The sequence below is a fragment of the Vitis riparia genome, chromosome 8 (assembly GCF_004353265.1).
Source record: "Vitis riparia cultivar Riparia Gloire de Montpellier isolate 1030 chromosome 8, EGFV_Vit.rip_1.0, whole genome shotgun sequence".
NCBI lineage: Eukaryota > Viridiplantae > Streptophyta > Magnoliopsida > Vitales > Vitaceae > Vitis > Vitis riparia.
In genome coordinates this window covers 1441221-1460059 of record NC_048438.1, presented here as the reverse complement: position 1 = coordinate 1460059, position 18839 = coordinate 1441221, and the positions used below count along the sequence as shown (strand labels likewise).

Below are 18839 nucleotides of genomic sequence, written 5' to 3'. Positions count from 1 at the left end.
GGCTCAAGAGATACAATTCCTTGAAAAAGAAAAAAACAAGGAAAAACATATGAAAAACGTTGGCACTCTTATAGCAGTTAAACCAAAAAAATGGGCTATTAAATTTGATTAATCAACCCCAAGTTAATAATCAAATGGCCTCTAAAGAGGCTCAAACTATACAATTAGCCCATGAAGAGGCACAAATACTTCAAAATAATGATATTTATGTTAGTTAGCTATATACGAGAGAAAAATGAGATTGAAATACACTCATTATAAACAATAAATTTTCTTTCCAAGTGGTTATCGATATCATAAGAAATGATGAGGATCTCAAACCAAAAACTGTGGATGAATCTTGATAAAGAAATAATTGGCCAAAATGGAAAGAAGCAATCCAAACAAAGCTAAACTTGTTAACAAAAAGAGAAGTATTTGGACTAATAGTCCAAACGCTTGAAAACAAAAAGTTTGTTAGGTATAAACAACTTTTTTAATACAAAAAATGCAATAAGAAAATGAAATAATATGATATAAAACACAATTAGTGGTATAAGGTTTCTCCCAAAGACCTGGTATTGACTATAAGAAACATACTCTCTCGTCATTAACACGATCACATTTTGATTTTTAATTGGTTTGAGAGTCTCAAAAGGATTGGATATGCATCTCATGGATGTTGTTATAGTATATTTATGTGAATCTATAGATAATGATATATACATGAAAATTCATAAAGGATTTAGATTGCCTGAAGTAAATGATACAAATCCTTGTAGCATGTACTCAATCAAGCTACAACGATTTTTGTATGAGTTGAAGCAATTTGGACATATGTGGTACAATTGCCTTAGCAAATACTTTTTAGAAGAAGGTTATGCGAATAACCCTATATGTCCATGCATTTTCATTAAGAGATTAAAAACAGGATTCATAAATATTGCAATCTATGTTGATGATTTGAATTTTATGGAAACTCCAAAAGAACTTATAAAAACTACTAATTCTTTGAAGAGAGAATTTGAAATGAAATATTTGGGTAAAACAAAATTCTGTCTTGGCTTGTAGATAGAGTAATTTTCAAATGGAATGTTAGTCTATCAATCAACATATACAGAAAAAGTCGTAAAACGTTTTCATATGAATAAATCACATCCACTAAATTTTATAATGGTAGTTCATTTACTAGAAGTGAAAAAGGTTCTCTTTTATCCTAAAGAAGATAACGAAAAAATACTTAGTCTAGAAGTACCTCATCTCATTGCTATTGGTGCACTCATATATGTTGCAAATTACACATGACCAAACATAGCATTCTCTATCAACTTGTTTGCAAGATATAATTCCACACCAACTCAAAGACATTGGAACGAGATCAAACACATACTATAATATTTTTGTGGAATAACTTATATGAGTTTATTTTATTCCAAATGATTAGAGTATGAGTTACTTGGCTATGTGGATGCTAGTTATCTTTTAGAACCTTTCAAAGCTCAATTCAAACAAGGTATGTATTTACATGTGGTAGTATAATAATATCATGGAAATCAGTTAAACAAACAATGGTAACTACATTTTCAAATCATTAAAAAATACAAGTTATGAGCGTGTGTGACTAAAATGACTAAAATTGATGATCTAACATATTAGAGAGTCAAGTGGACCATCCTCCATCAAAGATAATTTGACCAAGTTACATGAAGATATTGCTATTTGTATTGTACAACTTAAATGAGGTTTTATAAAGGGTGACAAAACTAATGTTGAACGGATCCAATCATGTGATAATTTAGTAGATCTATTAAAAAAAACATTACCTTCTACTACTTTAAAAAATTAAGATATAATATTGGAATGTGAAGATTGGAAGATCTACAAATTGAAGCATTGAAGAAAGTATGATTATGTCCACATCACTAGAGGATGTTAATATAGATGCATTGTACTTTTTTTTTCTTTTTTTTCTTTAACCTTTGTTCGATTTTATCCCACTAAGTTTTGTTGATAGATTTTTTAATAATGCAGTCTTGATGATCAAATCAAATGTTGTACTTTTTTTTTCTATTGAAGTTGTTTTGAGTAAAGTTTTAATGAAACATATTCTTAGAGCCCATTTGACAATGATTTTAAGAAACGTTTCCAATATTTTTAATATTTGAAAATTTTATCTTTCAAGTGTTAGAAAGATAATAAATGTTTTTTAGAATTACTATAAAAAACACTCTTAAAGTATGTTTGACAGTGATTATAAAAAGTATTTTTAAACTTTCTAACACTTGAAATTTTTTATTTTTCAAGTATTAGAAATACTAAAAATATTTCTCCAAAATTTTCAAGTGTTACAAATATCAGAAATACTTTATAAAATCACTATCAAACACACTCTTAATCATTTAAAAGGAAGTGTTTTATGAAGTACGAGATTTCTTACAAGATTACGTTAGGATGGATGATGATCTATTCCTAATATATCTCAATTATTGTTGTTAACCTTCACCCAACTTTCTACAAAAGGGTTATCTATCATTATTTTATTGGATTTTCTTTTTGACACCCAAATGTAATCAAAATGATTTTAAAAATATTTATAGCAATTTGGAGAACCGATTTGAAAAATGACAGCTATTTTCATTGCAAAAAATGTTGGAAACCAAGCTAATGCACAGCTAAAAAACCCAATAAAAGAGAAACGAAAGGCACTTTAATCTCCAATCGAGTTGATTGGAGAGAGAGGGAGTTGGTTACTGTTGAATGCAACATTCGAAAAAAACCTAGCCCTAGATTCAAAATCTCTGAATCATTTTCGAATTTCACCCCACCCCCCACAGAATCCTAGTTTCCAGCTCTTCGGATCTTCTCGTTTCATTTTCCGAGGTTCTTCGGATCTTCCAAGGAAAATCCTTCTCGGGTTTGGGGTTTGGGTCCTCATAGCTCTTCCATTAGTCCAAGGATGAGTAGTCGAAAGGAAGAAGAGAGGAATGAGAAGATCATCCGAGGCCTCATGAAGCTGCCTCCGAATCGAAGATGCATCAACTGCAACAGCTTGGTAAGGGTTTTTTTTTTTTTTTTTTTGGTTTATTTATTTTATTTAGTTAATTAATTTATTTTTTGATTTGGAGGGGTTTGTGTTGGTGGTTGTTTCTTGGTAAAGCCCTAGCTTGAGTTTTTTTTTCTTTGCATTACATTTGATTGCTGAGAAAACGGAGGAAAAGCAAAAGTGACGTTACAAAGTTGTAATCGGTTCGGAGTGGTTTTGATTTCTTGGCTTATTTGGGGGTTAATTTTTTTACTCTTTGCTTTGCTTTGTTTGCTTTTCTTTCTTTCTTTCTTCTTTTTTCCACACCGTTTTCTCAGCAATCAAACGGAGTACACTCCCCCTTGAATTTGGAGAATGACTGCTCTTTTTCATGTCATTATTATTTGAAAACTCTAGATGAATCTATTTTTCGCTGATTTTATATCAAGGAGACACTTGTTTATTTCTGTTTATTTGCTTAGCAATTATTATTTATTTTTTCTTTTTTTAGAGTCTCTTTTATTTGTTTGGTATTTAAATGTCTTTTTTTTTTTTTTTCCCTACATTGGATGAAGAATATTTGTTATTATTTTTCTTATTTTCATGTATGCAGGGTCCTCAGTATGTCTGTACAAATTTTTGGACTTTTGTTTGTACCACTTGTAGTGGGATACAGTGAGTATTTTCATTTCCTTTGCTGATTTGTTTATTTATTTATTTTTTATTTCTGTGATCAAACTGTTTCCCATGTTAATATTTGTGGGTTTAATTTCTTTTGTGAAGTGAGAGGGGTTGGAAACATGTGGAAAATCTCTGAATAAAACATTTTCTATGAATCATTTATTTGAACTCAGTCAAATTATGATTTAAACGAAAAGTTTCATGTATGCACATTAGGGATTTTACTTCTCCTTTTGGTATGATATAGACCACCTTTATTTTTTATTTTTAATTTTTATTTTACTTTGGGTTTTTCTTATGGTTCTTAGTCTGAAAAGATCTAACCTTTTTATATTTATGATGGCCTTGCCTTATGTTGATGTTGATATTTGGCGAGAGTATGAGTTTTTCTTTTTTATCAATTAGTATATGATATTGATTTCTTCGACTATAAGTTCTCACATTTTGCTTGTCTTTCATCACCACAAAAGCATTCTCATAGGGAAGATTTTCTGAAAACAGAATCTACGCTGCTTTTCCAATTGCAAATGGAACTTAACTTGAATGTTAAAATGAAATCACCTAATGGAAAAATTAGATTTGATGGCATGAACAAGTTAGACATGGTCTGTGCTTTGTCCTACAACCAAGTATAACTTGTTAGACTTAAAAAATATTAGCTTGAGCTATTTTATTTAAGGTTTTAACCTTGCTCATTGGAATCCTACATTTCTGGATTTCATTTTTTTCTCTTTTCTTTTTGCTCTTGCTGCATGAGATTTGGTGTGGGCTGAGTACAAGTAACTGTTATGAATAGTTAATACTATGCCATAGATATAAATTGGTTTTCCGAAGCCTTGCCATAAAATTTAATTGTTCTTTTCTAATTTTTATTTGATCATGATCTTGAGTTCACTTCTATTGATGAAGAATTTCACTACTTTGTTTTGGTCATGTGATTATTTCTAGGTTAACGAGTGATTGCACAAGACAATAAATATAGAAATTTTCAGAAACTTAATATGGATACCTAAGGTTGTCCTACATATTATCTATCTTATGAAGGTAAAAAAGCAAAATAATTTTAACCAGTCTCCTAGTTTTTCCACCTAACTGGATGAAATTTTCTCTAAACTTCAAAATGTAAAGGTTCATAGCTTTATGCTTGATATGAATGGTGGCATGTTATGACCTATCAACAAAAAAAGAAAAAAAGAAAAAAAAAAAGAAATGGTGGAATTTTATGAGCATTAACCTGTTGTGCACATCATAGAAATGTTATTCAACATTTGCCCATTGTCAATGTACCAAATACAAGTTTTTTTTTTTTTTTTTTCTAAATAATATTTTGTGTTCCTTTTTTTATTTCTTTTTTCTTTTTTCCTTTTGTCTTCTTAAATGGGAAACTGAAGCAATTTATTTAAAACCAAGAAAGTATAAAAGATGAGTTGCCATTCTACAAGCTCATCAGACAAACAGGGGCCCCTCTTAGCCAGATGAAGTGCAACCTAGTCGGCCAACCTTGGCTTCCAAAACATGGGAGAAGAAAGGAAGGCTTCTTTTCTTTATAAAGGTCAATGATCTTGGGACTCAAAATTTCAATCCCTCTTTCCCTGGGAAACCCAAGAGAACAATTGTTAAATCTTTTTCAATCCAAAGGGTGATAGTCCAAAGGATGCCTCTTTCATGCCTCCAATAAGGCAAGCATGTATGCCTTTACAGCCAAGCCAAAACTGTCTAGTTTGGAAAAGCTGTGACCATATTCCCATATGATCTTTGTAATTTGAGGTACCCAAAAGCAAGAGGTGTCTACTGAAACTCAACTCCCCACTGGACCTCACATCATAGCAAAGCTTTGTTGAATTCGACAAATCAAGCTAACAGATATTTTCAAGAACCTTTGGTGATGGGCGGAAATAGAGAATTGAGATAGTGATCTGAGTCCTGAAGGTAATCTGTAGATTCCCAACTATCTTAAGAATCCTTGCATTTCTTTCCCTTCAAATCCCCTACAAAATTGCAAGCATAGTACTCCTTTGGAGAAATGAGATGATGAGCTATTTTTTGGAGGTATGTGGAAATCATTTTCCTGGTTTTCTGAATGCTCAAATATTTTGGGGCTTGCATATTGAAGATTTTTGTTTTTGTGGGAAACATCGGTATTTTCCCCTTTTTATTTTTAATTTTGTGGATCTTTAAAGCAGTTCTAAAATGATGCCTTTTACTAATTAGTTAAGACATGCTTTATAGTTGAAAATAGGTCTTTTAATGTCTTACAATCTGTCACAATTTTAAAAGATTTCCTGTAACTTTGTATGAAGAACTGTTTCTGTAACTTCTGTTATTGGTCACTCTCTTGCAGTTCGATTTTCTTCATGGTCAATAATATATACAGATTGATTTTTTTCCATTGGGAGAAGAGTGAAGGGGGTTAGGTGGAGAAATTTATTTTGCTTTTGTTGATTGATGTTGAATTTGGCATGCAAGCAGATTTCAAATTTTTTTTTCATTAATGAGTTGATGTTCTTTGTGTCATACAGTCGGGAGTTTACTCACCGTGTGAAGTCTGTCTCCATGGCAAAGTTCACTTCACAAGAAGTTGAAGCTCTTCAAAAAGGTGGCAATCAGGTAGATAAATTGCTGATTTTTCTCAATTTGGCGGCAAGTTTTGCTTATTCTCATGCTTATGAGATGTCATCTCCTTTCAGCGTGCAAGGGAATTATATTTGAAAGATTGGGATACACAAAGGCAGAGATTGCCTGATATCAGGTGCAGGATATGTGACTTTTTGCTCGAGGTGCTGGACAACTTATACAAAACTAACACAGAATCCTTAAGAATATCTTTTTTCTTGCAGTAATGTTGATAAAGTACGGGATTTCATTAAGAGTGTCTATGTGGATAGAAGATATGCTGTAGGAAAGACATCTGACAAGCCTCCGAGAGATACACAGGCAATTCTTTCCTAAACCAATGTATACATAAATGTGAACACACACACACACACAGACTACACACACACACACACACACACGTATATATTTATATATACCATCTATACTATTAACCTTATATTTAACACAGCAAAATTTGCACTCATGACCTAAAATGTGATCGCTATTGAAAGTTAAGGTGTGATATTTGTGATGAATTTGACAGAACCTGAGAGACCGTGATGAGGAGACAAGACGAGCCAGTTCATATCACTCTTATTCCCAAAGTCCACCTTATGATTATCAATATGAAGATCGACGGTATGGAAAGCAAGCTGCTGTGCTTACTAGGAAACCTGGTTCAGACCGAGGCCTCTATGATGGGAAGATCTCAAGTTTTGTTTACAGTCCTGGTCGCTTAAGTGATCAAATGTGTGAGGATCGGTTTGCAAATGATGGCTCTGGTGATCCATTCAGGTCCAATATCCAGTCACCAAATTTTCAGAAGGGCATTGGATTCAGCAGTCCTCCTATTCATCCTTCAAGGGGTATCTTAATTGGAGATGCACAGCAACAAACAATAAATACCGTTGTGGAGGAAAACTCCAGGAGAGATGGGTTTCAACGTCCACAGGTGGTAGTACTGTCAACTTGCATGCTTATATTATTGAATAAATTAAAGGCACCAAATCATCAATTGAACAACAGAACTAGGAGTCTCTTCAAATAGTTTCTGCTGTAGATGTAGTTATATCACAGGGTTGCTATACATAATTTGATGAGCCTCAGTCTGGCAGACCTTCATTATGGAATGACTATTAGATGCCCATTAGATGCCCATCCAACATAAGAGCTAGAGAGATGTATGGATGAGTTCTACTCTTTCTATGTGACACATTAGATGTTCAAAACTTAACTAAAGCTAGTTCTAGATTTACATACGCTATGTTAATGATCAAGCAGATTTCCATTAGAAAGAACTCTTTGAACAACTTCTTGGTACTTGTCAAGCTTGTTTTTCTTGTATTTATCTTTAAAGATGAATGAAGATATATGTAAATATCTTAAGTCATCTTTATAGATAAATACAAGAAAAACGATCAATCCTTCAAAGATATGCAAAAAAACAATGGTTAGAAAGTGACCAAGTGTTGAGCTGTACAAAAATAGCCTGTTCTCTCAAAGAAAAAATCAAGGTACACCAAAGAAAATTATTGCACGCTCAAGGGGTAAGAAAGTCTTTGACAAAGGAGGCCGTTAGCTTAGCTCCTTGTTTGGCTGACTGGCCAACAATATGGTTGGCTGAATAGGGAACCCCAGAGAGGAGCAACCCAATTCACTAGCAACTTCTATGATTTTGTACATCCAATTATCAAATTTCCATGAACCTCTTTTCTTATTAATCACCCAAGATATTACAATGGCAGAATATCCTTCTATAGTTAGATTGGAAAGGCCTAGAGCTTTGGCCTGCAATAAATCCTCTAATAATGCCAATATCTCTACCTTGATAGCTAACCCCTCTCTCACCTGGTTAGAGTAGGCTCTCAACAGTGTGTCTGAGTGATCTCTAGTCACACCTCCAATACATATTTAACAATGGTTGTGCAAGGAACATCCGTCAACTTTACGAAACCTATTTGAAGGGGTGACCAACTAATCATAACTTTCATTTTGAACCTGTTTAAGAAGCAAACATTTTTCTACTCTAATATTAAAAAGAACAAAGGAGCATCTACTAAAGACTTGGTAAAACCCATAGGGAAGAGAAAAAGTAAATTAAGTCCCACATGAGATCTCCGTCTATCTAAAAAAATTCTTGCATTCCTCTCTAACCAAATAAACCTTATCAAGGATAAGACAATCACCTGCCAAATAGTCTTCCCTTTTGGAAGGGTTGCAAAGGCCTTAAAGGAGATCCATCATCCCTCTTATGCCTTTAGGAGGAACCTATACAATATTGGCTATGCGAAACAATCTTTGCCAAAGTTCTGGTGCAGTGGGACAATGAAGAAAGAGATGATTGACTGATTCACTATTCTTAAAACACACAACATAATGATCCGGGCTAAGAGCTTTGTAAGGCCTCCTCGGTTGAAGTTGGTTATTGGTATTAACCTTCTTATTAGCCACAAGCCAAGTAAAAGTCTTAACCTTTAGTGGAGCTTTTGAGTTCCAGATCAACTTAGCGGGAACAGAAAAGGTCAAGACTCAAGACAGGAGAGGGAGGAGCAACTGAGAGAGCTTTATAAGATGAGCTCACAATGAAAATACTTGAGGGTGTCAATGACACCCTACCATCTGTAAAGGAAGGTGGTATGTACACATGATGCAAAGATGAGAGGAGGCTAGTTAGTTCCTCAATCTTTGGATCTAAAAGGTTTCCATGAAAGTTGAAATTCCAAGATGGACTGGTAGCAGATTGATGTATAGTGGAGGAAATGAGCATGTTTCTAGACCTAATAATTTGGAACAGATTTGGAAATTGAAACTTGAGAGGATGCTTGCTTAGCCAAGTATCTTCTCAAAATTGAATTTTTGGCCAGATATTTGTTTTTGGTGGTTCATACATTTGATGAGAGATATTACACATTTTCTTGGCTAAGGGAGGTGCTTTTTTGCTCCTTGAGAAGGCTTTAATTGAGGTTGTTGGTTCTCGTAATTGTTCTTCTTTGCTTTCTTGTATTTCATTTCCTTCAATATAACTTTTATTTTCTGTCATCAAAGAAAAAGATTCTGCTTTGTTTGCTCCCCTTCTTTTTTAGGTGCTATTAGTTTCATTCTTATTCTCTTTTTGCCTATCTTGGACCTTTTCTGTTGTGCTGTATAAGTAGATTCACACTTTGGGTTCCAGATATAGTTTGGTTTTACTAGTCTAGGTTGATGATATAGGGGTGACTAAGAGGTCTCCTAGGCCCTTTATGAGACATTTTTAGTGCTTGATCTTGTTATTTGATGCAAATCCTATATTTGCTCTGCAAGAGTACTGTGCTAAAGCCTTAGCTCTTAAAGAATGCAAATTCTAATATTGCAATTCAATCCCCATGAAGGAAATTTGTCTCTCAAAGAGATCAAGACTTAATGGAGGAGTACCTAGATCAAGTGTATAAGGTGCATAGTTTCAGATTCACAATGATATCTTGTTGAGTTACCAATTTCCTATGAGTTTTATCATCTTATAATTTATATTTTGCATCTAGTTAGAGCTTAAGAATTCCTTGTTGCTGGTAATTTCTGAATTCAATACAGTTATTTTCTTAGAGTTTCTAATCGTTTCTACATTGGAGAGATTTCTTGGTTGGAAGCGATTCTCATCTGTATCAAAAACATGGTATTTCTAAATGTAGTTCTAATTGGTTTCTTTTAGAAACATTTTATTTGTACATAAAGTTCTTCAAAGTTTATAAGTAAGGTCCATGAGTGATCTATCAAAAAAAAAAAGTATGGTCCATGAGTAATGAAAATTTTAGTTTCATTTCTTTAAGCTGTATTTTAGTTAGATTATTGAGCATTGAATGTGTGGTTTCCTAGAGCCTTCTGGCTCATTTTTTAACTACTCTTAAACGCTCATTACTACCATACAACCACACAAGTACTCACCCTTTCTTTATTTTCAACTGTACTCTAAACCTTGTTCTTTAAGCCTTTATACTTTTACTTGAACACCAAATCCTAAATTTTGGAATCCAGAATATCAGCAATCAATTTCCTGGACTTTCCAGCTACATATTTTCTTTATACCTATCCTAATGTACCCATATTCCCATTATAAACTCCAAGACTCTTCTTTCATTGTAACATACTGTAAAACTATAAATTTCTTAAATCTTGGCCCACTAGATATATAAATGTAGACAACATTTTTAGAGTTCTCAATTGTTATCCTGCATCATATTACATTTATAAACTATATTAGAATGAGTTTTTTTTGGTTGACTGATTAGAGAAATAGTGGAGCACAATTGAAATTTGATGATTGCCTATCCAAAAAAAATAAAATTGAGATTTGGTGATAAGCACTTTGATCCTGGTCAGCCTTATGGAATTATTCAGATACATGGTGTCGGATGTTGAACTGATTGTAGAATAAACTGGCTTCATTTGTTACTCTGAGACTTAGATGATCCTCCACAATTGCTTGGATTACATTCTTGTACTTGGGAATCTCTTTCATCTATCTTAGCCTTTATTGACAGAATGAATAATTTTACTTTCCAAATTCAATGGGATTTGGTTAGTACCTTTTATAAATCTGAGTGTGAAATGAGAGCAGTTTGTCTCAAGGAGTAAATATGATCTGCAAACTGAACTGGAAAGTGATTTGATTGATCATGTGATATAGCTTATGCCCCCTTGCTTCTAGGTGCTTATTAATATACCTCCCATTTGCCTATATAGAAAGAATATGTTAGTGAAAACCTAACCTAATATTTACCTTTCCATGTCTGCAATATCCTGGATTGTTTGCTATCTTGCCCCCTCTTTCAGAGTTGTAAAATTGTGAGAAATGCAGTTTCTTTCTAGGATATACAATTACTGGCTATTTCGGTGTAAGGTACATGGGTGGGACGTATAAATATATAATTTACAGTATCACTGCTTGAGCACTATGTCTGTTAGTCTGCATGCATCAACTCTGGTTTTCTCAGTAGTGTAATACTTCCCATTCTATGTATTGTAGCAAATCCTCTACAATTCCGTCAACTGACAGTTAAATTATTAATTTATTCAGAGAACTACATCTTCTGGAAGCTTTGGATCATTTGATAGCAACTCCATGTCTATCAAGTCAGCTAATTCCAGTAATTTTATGGATGTTGTCTCAGAACCTGAGCAATCTACTGGTGGGGCACACCAGGATAAAATATCCGAGCTTCATGCATTACCGCGATCATCTGTTTCTGGATATCCTGTCAGCTTGGACCTTTTTGATGCACCCTTTGCACCAGAAACTGTGACTTCTTCAGCTTCATCTATTGATTTGTTTCAGTTACCTGTGACATCATCAGTTCCATCTGTTGATTTATTTCAACAATCCTCAGTTTCTTCAGTTTCATCCATGAATCCTCATCAAGCTTCCCAGACTTCACCACCTTCGGCTTTTGACTTCTTTGCTGAGATTAATCAGCAGCAGTCGGCAGCCACCTTGCATCAAAAGTTGCCAGAATTATCTGTCCCAAAAAATGAAGGTTGGGCTACATTTGATACGCCTACACCCATGACATCTATTGCAGGTACGACTGAAAATTGTACCCCTGCAAAAATACCTTCTACTGATGGAGGTCCTCCAGGAAAGTTGGACTCAGTTTTATCCATGGATGCAAGCATGCAGTGGCCACTATTTCAAGATTCTAATGCTCATGGTCCTTTATCAATGTCTAATCCATGGGATCAGGGTCTACATAATGTTCAAGCCTCCACTAATGTAACCAGTACCCCGGTAAGCTGCTGCAGAACGTAAACTATGTATTCCTTTTTCATCAAAGTTCCAAGAAAAATTAAGAAAAGTTGCAGGTTGGTTTGTAGTGTTATACCTTATGGGGAACTTTTGTAACATTTATAATTTCAAGCTAGCACACAATAAATTGAAGTGATCATTGAATTAACACGTTCCATCTGAGCAGTTATGGAATGCTTTTGAAGATGCTATTGGACATCTTTCGTTGGGAAGCATTCAACAAAGTAGCGAACCACATGTTGCAGTATCCAAGCCTTCAACCGCTGATCAGTTTTTAGGATCAAGAGTTTTAGAGGTTGTTACAGTGACCTGGTGATAGCGTCAATTATGTTGCTTTCCTTCAAGTAATTCTTACAGTTTTAGCTTTGCAGGACCCTGATAATGATGGGATTCAAAGAGCTGCTTCGGCTGGTGGCCCTCCTCTTCCTAGTGTACCAACTCATGTCACTGGCCCGCCTGATGCACCATCAGAGCTTGCCCTTATGGTTTTGATTTTTCTCTTATTTCAGCCTTTTTCTATATTTTTAGGCATTTTTCTGTTGATTGAATGGTAATTTATTTATTTATTTTTTGTTTAAACTATGAGTTTCTTCACTTTTGACAGGGAGGAACACAATCACAAAGAACTGATAAAAAATCTTCTAACCCATTTGATCTTCCATATGATTCTGATTTGGAACAGAGCAGTATGGTATGCCATAGGATACTTATTCTCTTAATAAATTGTTAACATTTATACCAGAAATTTGGCCTTATTTATTTCTTTATTTATTTTTATGTAATGCTAGATTTTTACCTTTTTATTTGTTTTAAAATGCTATATTCCAAAATTCTACTAACTCTTCTTAGAATCTTGGTGGTGATTCATGCTTGAATGGTCACCCTGAAGGTCAAAGCTTCAGGACTGTTAAGAGTGAGGAGAGAGTGATGACACATGTTGTGTACAATGACCTTCAAGGACAACTATAAGCTTGAACTTTATGAGAGCATGTTGAAACCCAACTGTGCATTTTGCTAGAATCTAGGTGGTTCACTATGTTTTCAAGTTGATTAATTTTAATAGTGTTTTTTAATTTATTTTATTCTCCTTTTTTTTTTTTTGCTTCATTACTTAGTTTCATGAGAGTTAGGAGCTAAGATTTGTAATAAGAGGTAGCTTTGTAAGTGGATATACATCCGGTATGAACTGGCAGTATTTCTGACTGACCTTAAAAGTGAGATTCTGTTCTTCAAATTTATATTGTATTATCCTAAGAGAAAATTATTGGCTAGCTAAGTTGTGGCATTGGTGATAATATGATTAAGGGTGAAACAGCCTTACATGGGTGTTGCAGATAATAAAGAAAAAAAGGGGCTTCTTTTTTCAGCTTGATCAGACTACCATTGGGTAGCACAAGGCTTGTTGATGGAGGGTCATCCAGAGTGTTCATTCCAAGGACATCCATATGGCTACCATGTCATTTGGCTATATTGATGTGTTGTTTTAAATGATAATGTTGCTGAAGAACCCAATGAGGCAAGTATGGGGCCATTTAACATATGTTGATATATGGTTATTGTACCCTGAATGAAGTCATTAACTTGAGATCTTGACATTAGGTTACTAATTCTGAGAAGTGGTTAGTTGATACGGTGGTCATAAAGCTATTTGGAGAGTTTTAAGGGCCTGACCATGGAAGGTTCCTCGGTTATCAAAAAAATAAAAAATAAAAAATAAAAAATGGTCATAAAGCTATTTATGCTGCTGTTGAACTCGTGTGGCTGACAAACTGCAACACTCATTTCTTTACAATTTGTAAACTTCTGTTTGCTGTTGCAGTAAAGCCTCAACACTCAATGCGGTGTATGCAATTGGGGAGTGAGTCCATATGTACATGCATGGTTTAAGGGACTCCATGGAAGCATCATCATTCTGATGATTAGAGGAAAAGATGAACCTCCTGTTAATTTTGGAATTTGAATGAGCTCACCAATCCAATTAGAGCCACATGATTATCCGGCGCAACCAAGCCTTTATCATTGATTGAAAAAAGGAAATTAATATTAATATACTAATGATGGATAGGGATATGCAACATCAAGGACTTAATGGTTGATAAGCCTATTTGCAAAACCTAATTTTTTGCCAGATGATTTGCACCTATGTTTTATTCTTTCTAAACCATTTATACTGTTGCAACAAAGAGCGTCATTGAATAAATTAGTAGTCCTTGGAGCTAATGAGAAGCGATATTTTGAAGGATTTTTTTCCTGAATCTCTTGAATTTATTACTTATTAATTAGAGCACTGATCTGACATTTATTTTCTTGATCCCTAAGATATTTTCTTTGGTATGTAAATGAACAATTTATAACAGCGCCCATTCTTGATCCCTAAGAATCCCTCTAAAGGTTGTAGCTAGGGGGATCATATTGTTGTTAATGAGACCATTGCTTTTATCAAAGACAGGCATATGTTGGATGCATTTTTCATTGCTAATGAGTTGTGAAGGACTGCATGAGAAATATGGATGAGTTTTTATTTTTATTTTTTTACAAGGGGGAGTTTAGAAAGAATATTGTAACCTATATTATTAAACCTATGTGATGGACAAGAAAGAACTCGGGCCAATTAAAAGTGGATGAAAGATTGTTTGGAAATAACCTTTTATCGTCTTGATTAGTGGGTTGGCTGGAAGGTGCTAGGCTGGCAATATGCCTTGTTTACGTTCAAGGTAGGGGGAGAATTTGAATTCATCATCTTCATTTTGTGAAATATACCATAGTCCCAAAACTCGATGATCCCCTAGCTACAGTGCCTTGCTGTAGACTGGAGAGTTGTGCCTTGTATATTTTTTAACAATTTTAATTATAAAAATGACTGTATATTGAAATTTTATATTTCATTTGATACTTATTTAAATGCTTGGAATCTTGCTGCTCATTATTATATTGGTTGGGTTGCTTGGATTGGACTTTCGGATCACATTTGGTGATTGAGTGTATGATAAATGTTTGCATGTCTACATTTACTATATCTTATAAAATTGACCACCCATAGGTTGCATCTCATTTAACTTAGGCATTCACCTTTTGTGCATTATTGCACCTTGCACCTTGCACCTTTCAGAACAATGCTCTGTACAGGGATTAATACTTTTTTGATAGGTCACAGTGATTGATATCCCGTGGAACAGATTGCAGTGCAGTTAGGGAGAGTGAGATGGTTGAATGTCCCATTAAGTACTGAGGTCTCCCGTTTAGTTGTAATCCTTGAATCCTCGAGTTTGGGACCTAGACAATGAAAGCATTTTAAGGAGGATTGATGGATGGCTAAGTCCTTTTGCTCCCTTGGAGGGACCATAACTTGTCTAGTCTTGCTTAGCCGGTTTTCCCTTCTGTATCTGTAGGATGCTCATTAGTGTTGCAGACAATACTTGAAATTCAGAGAGAGATTATATGTGAAGGATTGAGGGGGACTGAAGAGATCATTTAGTTTGATGGGGTGTGCTTATATTCCACATCTTAGAGTTGGTTTGGAATTATGTCAAAGTTGCTTTTAGTAGAGCCCTCATAGGTGGACAGGGGAAACCCACCTAACCTTTTTGCCAGATATTAAAAACTTAGATTTAATGGCCTGTCTCTTGTGTGTAAAATTGCCTGCACTCCAAATTAACATTTGAACCAACGCCCAATAAATTCACAAGGCTTGGATTTCATGAGTGCCAAAGGAGAAGACCATTCAAAGAGATGTGATATCTTCTCTTTTCCTTTTCCTTTTACCCTTTTTATTTATTTATAAATTATTATTGTTGACAGGCAATATTTTTGACAATCTATCCATTTAGCCCCTCTCACTGCTCATATTATGAGTGGTTAATTTAGAACCTTTTTTGTGTGCCGGAAAATATCTTCATGATGAAGTCAGTATGCACATCTTGTTCTATTATTTGTCACCTGGAGAAGACAAGCAATTGGATCTTTCAAGTTGTATTTTTATTTATTGTTATTGTTTTTCAGGATTGATTTTTATACAAGCTAATATATTATCTAGCCACCCACACCCCTTTTTTCCTTGTTTGTCATTTTGAGGGTGGGAATAAAATATGCAAATGTTGGGGAAAATATATGCATCTGCAGATGTGGATTATCTATTATGTTTTAATCTTGGCATACATTTAATTACAGTTCTTGGACATGAGCTCTCTCCAAGCAGCCCTGCCATCAAATCCTCAGTTGCCATCTGCATTCCTTGGTGGTGTAACTCAACCATGGTTTCCTCAAAAACCAGTCACACCTTATATCCCAGCTGCACCTCAAGGTAACCTTTTATGGATTGCTCCCAGCAGAATTTTATATTCTATTTAACTATACTTTTCTATATATAATCAGATTTTGGTGTGATTTGATAGGGGGCTTAGCGTATGTGGCAGGATCAACACCAAGCTCCCAATTACCGTAAGTCATTCTTCTTCCTTTAGTTACTTTTTGTAGATGGTTGTAGATAATAATAGTCTTCACCATTGACCACTTTTCCCCAATGGCTCAGTCATTGCTACATGGCAAAAGGACCAAATTTTATGCAATTAATCTTTTGTATTTATACGTAGTTGAGATGCAACCTATAACTATAAGCAACCCAGCAATTTTTGTTTATGCCTTTATTGTTTTTCATGTCAATCTTAATGATTTGACTGATGGGTGATTGATTTGCTGAAAGAATTATCTGATTGGATGATTTCCTCTTAAGATCGTTGCAATCACCCACTTTTAGCTGACTACAGCTCACCATATCATGATAAGAGAGTTTTGCTATCATTTCATCAGAAAGTGAACAGTTGATTAGTGAGATGCTTCCTTGAATTTATCATGATGTGGGCGTGCTTTGACTGGAAAATACTAGCTCGTGCTGAAGTGAGAAAGTTTATAGCTTCAAGTAAAGAGCCTTTTCCCCATGATTAGGGCCTTCACCTACTTGTTCAAATGAGTTGGCAAATGGTTGCAGAAAAACTGTGGCAATACTTGATGAACTTTATTGTAGTTTAGTTTGCTTCCATGAAATATATTTTTGTAGAAGATAAATTTGGAGTGTATAAAAAATATCCTTCACTGAAATGATTTAAAAAGGAAAATGAGCTACCACAAGTAAGTCTCCAATAATTATCTCATGTCACCATTTCGGCATAAGAAACTAGGGCTCAAATCCACCACTAGATAGTTTGTGCATGGTGGATAAGTTATAGCCTAAATCAGCCTTTGCACAAATTTTAACCACCTGATTAGAATTCCCTTTTTAGAATATTATTGGACCTACTTACATTTTCCAAGACTTTCAACTAAAATTTAATAGGAGTTACTAAATCAAGTCAATTTTGTTACTTCTGATCTGCTGAAGAAGACAGTTTGATGTTGATTTGTGATCCTTTCTTGATGTGCTGCTGTGATGAGATGTTAGTGGGTGCTTGTAGTTCACTCAAAGAGGCAAACCCCAATCTATCTATCAGGGATATATCCTTCTTTCTTAAGAAGATATCAACAATGGTGGGGTATGAGTGGGTTGCAAGTTGCTGGATGTAGCTTAGATTAGTTGAGAGGAGCCCAACCTGGATATATTGTTCTGATGTGATTATGGATAAGCTTGTCCCTCTAATAAAGCAATACAAGGGTTGCTGCCAAAGAAGCTTAATTTGTCAGTTTTGAACTTTGATGCAGCCCCGTCAATTGAAAGGGAGTTAACTGGTTTTACTTATCATGGATTGAAAGTTGAAACATTGTAAACAAGAGAGATATGTCAGATGGCCACTGTTGATTTCTCAAACAAACACTTGAAAAATCCTTATTTTTCTATTAGAATAGATTGCTTTTTCAAATCTTTTTGTGCTCTATGATATTTGCAATCTTGACATTATTTCTGTTTGTATTCTGCATGTCAGATCTCTGCTGCTTGTTTATGTGATTTATTCTTGGTAATGTAAGCTAATTAAGAAAGTTGCGGATTTAACAGGAATGGCCAAACACAAGGCCCTGTTGCTTCTATTGGAGGAAACCCTTTCGCATAGGATGCTGTGGTTGAAAGGAATGTTTTCATCATCCTCTTCCTTTGGTGTTGTTGAAAGGTTTTCCATGACTAATTATTTTCAAATCTCTTCCATATATTAGAATCTTTTCTTTCCCTTCCCCCCTTTGCTGTCTTATTTGCCTGTATTCTTTTTTATTTATTTAAAATAAAACCTGTGTACAAAAACTAGCAGAAAATTTGCAAGGTCCCAGAAATTCTTAGTGATTTGCATCAAATTCTGGCCTCATGTTTGTATCCTAATTGTAGTTCAAGAAAAGGGCGATGTTATATAGATGAGTGTAGCTATAAGGATTGTATTAGGTTATGTGTTTCTTTGGGTTCAACTTAAGATGTGGATCTGTATTTACCTTCTTTGCCCATGCTTCAAATGAAACATGCAACAATGATCAGCTGACTTTACTTTGTATTTTTCTCTATTTTTTTCTAATTGTTTCTCTGTATGTTACGATTGAAGATTGTCGACTGCTTTACTTGAGACAGTTCTTCTGTTTTATTTATTTTTATTTTTTTGCCTTTTCCTCCTAATTGTTGCTTGTGTGTGGTTGCACCTAGGCCAATGGAGCAACGACTCCCTAGCTATAGTGCTTTTGCTTGCCAAGGCTCGTGCCTTGTTGGAGAGGCATGTCTTTTCTCTCTCTCTCTCTCTCTCTCTCTCTCTCCCTCTCTCCCTCGTCTTCTTTTTAACACTTTTAGTCTTGATGGTAGATTGAAATTTTATAACTCCATTG

The 18839-nt window shown here is 34.6% G+C and overlaps 1 protein-coding gene across 1 annotated transcript; it reads left to right on the top strand.

Moving 5' to 3' along the window:
• Positions 1–2626: 2626 nt before the first annotated feature.
• On the top strand, positions 2627–18531 carry LOC117920300 (probable ADP-ribosylation factor GTPase-activating protein AGD14). Its single transcript, XM_034837736.1, has 13 exons — positions 2627–3031; positions 3615–3676; positions 6202–6289; positions 6370–6431; positions 6520–6616; positions 6822–7229; positions 11328–12035; positions 12220–12348; positions 12425–12538; positions 12658–12744; positions 16221–16353; positions 16445–16490; positions 18037–18531. The coding sequence occupies exons 1-13, from the start codon at positions 2936–2938 to the stop codon at positions 18089–18091; spliced, it is 2085 nt and encodes a 694-aa protein (XP_034693627.1). The 5' UTR covers positions 2627–2935; the 3' UTR covers positions 18092–18531.
• The last annotated feature ends 308 nt before the right edge of the window (positions 18532–18839 follow it).

Excerpts from the sequence above, each read along its gene's own strand:
- LOC117920300 (XM_034837736.1), top strand. The coding sequence starts at position 2,936 with ATGAGTAGTCGAAAGGAAGAAGAGAGGAATGAGAAGATCATCCGAGGC. Across the intron at positions 3,677-6,201 it reads ACCACTTGTAGTGGGATACA|TCGGGAGTTTACTCACCGTG; the intron begins GTGAGTATTTTC and ends TGTGTCATACAG. Across the intron at positions 6,617-6,821 it reads AGCCTCCGAGAGATACACAG|AACCTGAGAGACCGTGATGA; the intron begins GCAATTCTTTCC and ends TGAATTTGACAG.